The sequence below is a fragment of the Apium graveolens genome, chromosome 5 (genome assembly GCF_009905375.1).
Source record: "Apium graveolens cultivar Ventura chromosome 5, ASM990537v1, whole genome shotgun sequence".
In the NCBI taxonomy this organism is placed as follows: domain Eukaryota; kingdom Viridiplantae; phylum Streptophyta; class Magnoliopsida; order Apiales; family Apiaceae; genus Apium; species Apium graveolens.
The window spans coordinates 206,928,111-206,931,488 of record NC_133651.1 but is presented as its reverse complement, the minus strand read 5'-3'; the positions used below and the strand labels follow the sequence as shown (position 1 = coordinate 206,931,488).

At 35.5% G+C, this 3,378-nt stretch overlaps 1 protein-coding gene across 1 annotated transcript; it reads left to right on the top strand.

Annotated features, from left to right (window-relative positions):
• Nucleotides 1-969: 969 nt before the first annotated feature.
• Nucleotides 970-3,028, top strand: LOC141661566 (uncharacterized). Its single transcript, XM_074468577.1, has 2 exons — nt 970-1,116; nt 1,368-3,028. Exon 2 carries the CDS (start codon nt 1,389-1,391, stop codon nt 2,412-2,414), a length of 1,026 nt encoding a protein of 341 aa, XP_074324678.1. The 5' UTR covers nt 970-1,116; nt 1,368-1,388; the 3' UTR covers nt 2,415-3,028.
• Nucleotides 3,029-3,378: the final 350 nt, after the last annotated feature.

The following is a 3,378-nucleotide window of genomic DNA, read 5'->3' as shown; positions in this document are numbered from 1 at the left end:
AATAAATATATATTCTAACAATTTTCACATTCAGAGTATCTATTTATTATTTGTTCATTCAGGAGTTCATTGTATCAACTCTCCAAATGTTCTCTAGAATGTGCTGTAGAAACTATATAAAGCATATTCTACATCATATGTAAAACAAGATTTTTATCTAAAAAATCAAATTAAGAAATATAAAAAGTTCTTCCAGTATTTTTTTCTTTAGAGCTCTGTAATAGCAACTCATTTAGATCCTTCAAATTCAACTTTAAACTGCAGCCATCTAAATCAAGCTTCCCAGGAGCTTTACCAAAAATACTATGATAAGGTTACCCTAACCACCTTTCAATGTTATGCTTACGCATTGTTCGCCACCACAGCTATCTAAATAAATTTATATTTTTTCTTGTTGACGGAGCTTAAATGCGTCCTAGGAGGCCCAGAATGTCTCCCGGGGCCAACTGTAGAAGATGAGAAGGAAAGGCATTTCTTTGCAGTAGCTGCTGGTGATTGCTTCTCTGGTGTTCTGTTCTTTTCCATTCCCAGGGGGCTTGGTAGTCTATAGCTAGCTTTGGCTAATTATGTTGGTTCCATGTAACTTGGAGCCGCAGGTGAGCTTGCAAGGCTTTCATCGTCTGCCACTGATGAACCAGCAATACTGTTAATCCACCATCTTTCTAATTTAACACTACAGAAGTTCCTTGAGTCGTCTTTAGTGCCACAATTATTTCCCATTAAGCTTGTGGTCTGATTTACCCACCTATTGACAGAGACGAAGATGAGGGGGGTCCAGGGGGTGCCCTGGCCCCCTCTGAGTTTCTTAAAAAAATTGGAAATTTAAAGGATATTAAAAAGGTCAAATAACTCAATTCAATTATTATTATATATTAATCCATATTTGGCCAGCTAATAGTTAGTAAATGGGCCTCAAGATAGCCCACCTCACTTCTTTGTCCAGACTCCAGACTCCGATGTATGAATCAACACATCAAGTCATCTATTGTATCTTTCTTCTCAAACTTTTATCAATTGCTTCTCACTTCTCAAAATTATATCAATTGCGATTTTGGTATTTTGGATCAATCTAAGGTCAGTCAAGCATCAAGCTTTTACATCAAACGAAGTAAAGAGGTAAACCCCCAAATCTCTAATATCTTAACCCTAAATTTAAATTCATAAATTGATGTTGTATCTGATTTAAATTTAATGTATCCATGTTCAAATGCTAATGATTTTCATTACTCAATTTTGGTTTAAGTCAAAATAAAATTGAGGATTCAGTGGGAACTTATTTATAGTTTTACTTTTGCTTCTAGAGTTTAAGTTTTTAATTTGAGTAATAGTCTTTTGGAATTTAATGAGATTATTTTTCTCATATGCAGTCCAGTGATTTACCAAGCTAGATGGATCGATATATTATTCGAGGTGCAAGTGAAAACCCTCCTAATGAGCCTCAGAACAACACCACAAATATTGGGGAATCAAGCGGAAAAAGAGCGATGATTGATACTAATATGCTACATAATGAAATCGTTAGTGATACTGCTAAGCGTAAACCGATCAAAGAGTATGAGCCGACAATAAGAGATGATGTGAGAAGACGATACGTTCAAATGGGGCCTTATAAACCAACATCTCATATTTTTCCTTCAACGAAATATGGTGACAGACAAAGAAGTTTTCAGGCTAGTTGGTTGAACAATTGGGATTGGTTGGAATATAGCTCCTCTGAAGATGCAGCTTTTTGTTTTTGGTGTTATCTTTTTGGAGATAAAAGAGCAGGAGATCAAGCATTCGCAAAGAAGGGATTCCGAAATTGGAAAAAGGCATTATCAAAATTCAGGGATCACATTGGGCTTGATGGTAGTGTACACAAAAATGCCCAGACACTATATTTTGGTTTCAAAGATCAAAGGCAGAGTATAACAAGAAAATTCTCACTTGGAATTGAGGTTACAGGGGCTGCCTACCGTACGCGTTTAACCGTAAGTGTGGATGTTGCTCGGTTGCTTCTTGGATTAGGATTAGATTTTTGTGGGAATGACAAATCATCAACATCAATACGCAAGGGTAATTTTCTGGAAATACTCTCTTGGTATAGCTTGCGTAATATTGATGTTGGAAAAGTTGTAAAACAGAATGCTCCTGTAAATCATCAACTTACATCTCTATATATTCGAAAGCAAATTGTTGGAGGTTGTGCATCTGAGACAACCAAAGCTATTATTTCTGATATTGCAGACAAGTATTTTTCCTTATTACTTGATGAAGCTCGTGATAATTCTGTTAAAGAACAGATGGTGGTCATTATAAGATATGTAAATAATCTTGGTGATAACTTGGAGCGATTTTTTGGAGTTGTTCTTGTTGCAACAGCTTGTGTGGAACGCACATTTTCTGCCATGAATGTTGTTAAGTCGAATCTATGAAATAAAATGGGCGAATTATGCAGAATTTTTAGAATATTGATAATGAAGCAATTATGCAGAATTTTCAGAATATGACGACTCAAAAAGCCGATTTACCACGCCTACGCACTTGATCGAGGTACTTGACTATTATTATATGCAGTGTGTATACTCTCCCCCCGTAAAAAATGATCCTGCGTCTGTCACTGCCTATTGATGATGACGACAGTGCCTTGGAAGGGGTGTGGTCGGTGATTAGCAACTGGGAAGATGACACAACTTTTAACCTGCTGAGGAGAATAGCATTTTACCGAAGCTAAGACCCCAAAAAGATCCAACATAAATGGCATGGCTCGTTGCACTATTTATAGATGCACGGTCATTGTTAAGTTCTATATTAGTTGCACTTCTGCTATCCCATGGTCTAGATGCCATATATCTCTCCAACCAACTCCGTCATGAGTGAGGATTATTTGGATTTATAAATGTTGGATTTGAAGATTTAGAAGAGTTTCTCAAAAGTCACTGTTAACTGTGTATGTTATTAGAACATAATAATTGCAGTTCCAAAAGAATTTTCAGATAAATGTCATCATATCAAGATCTATATGGAGATATAATATGATGTTAGTATAATAAAAGTCATTATAGTTTGTTCTTTCCAGTACAATTGCACAAGTACATACATATTTACAAGGAAAGGACTCACATCTATGACTAACATAAAAGAAAAATTCACAAATTTTCAGATAATTTTCAAAAAAAAGCATATATCCACCAAGACTTTCAAAGTTTTAAGTTTTTAGCTTCCAAGAACTGATGTAAAAATATTCGAAATTCGAGACACAAAACTAGTCAAAGGAGGCTCTTATTTACATCAAATACAGTAATCATTTAGGTTTGACACTAAATTTAACTACTGGCCGACGGAAACAGATTATCTGATGGGAGTATGCATAAGCTAATTCTCTTTCCCTCATACTAG

Coding starts and splice junctions, on each gene's coding strand:
- LOC141661566 (XM_074468577.1), top strand. CDS start 1,389: ATGGATCGATATATTATTCGAGGTGCAAGTGAAAACCCTCCTAATGAG.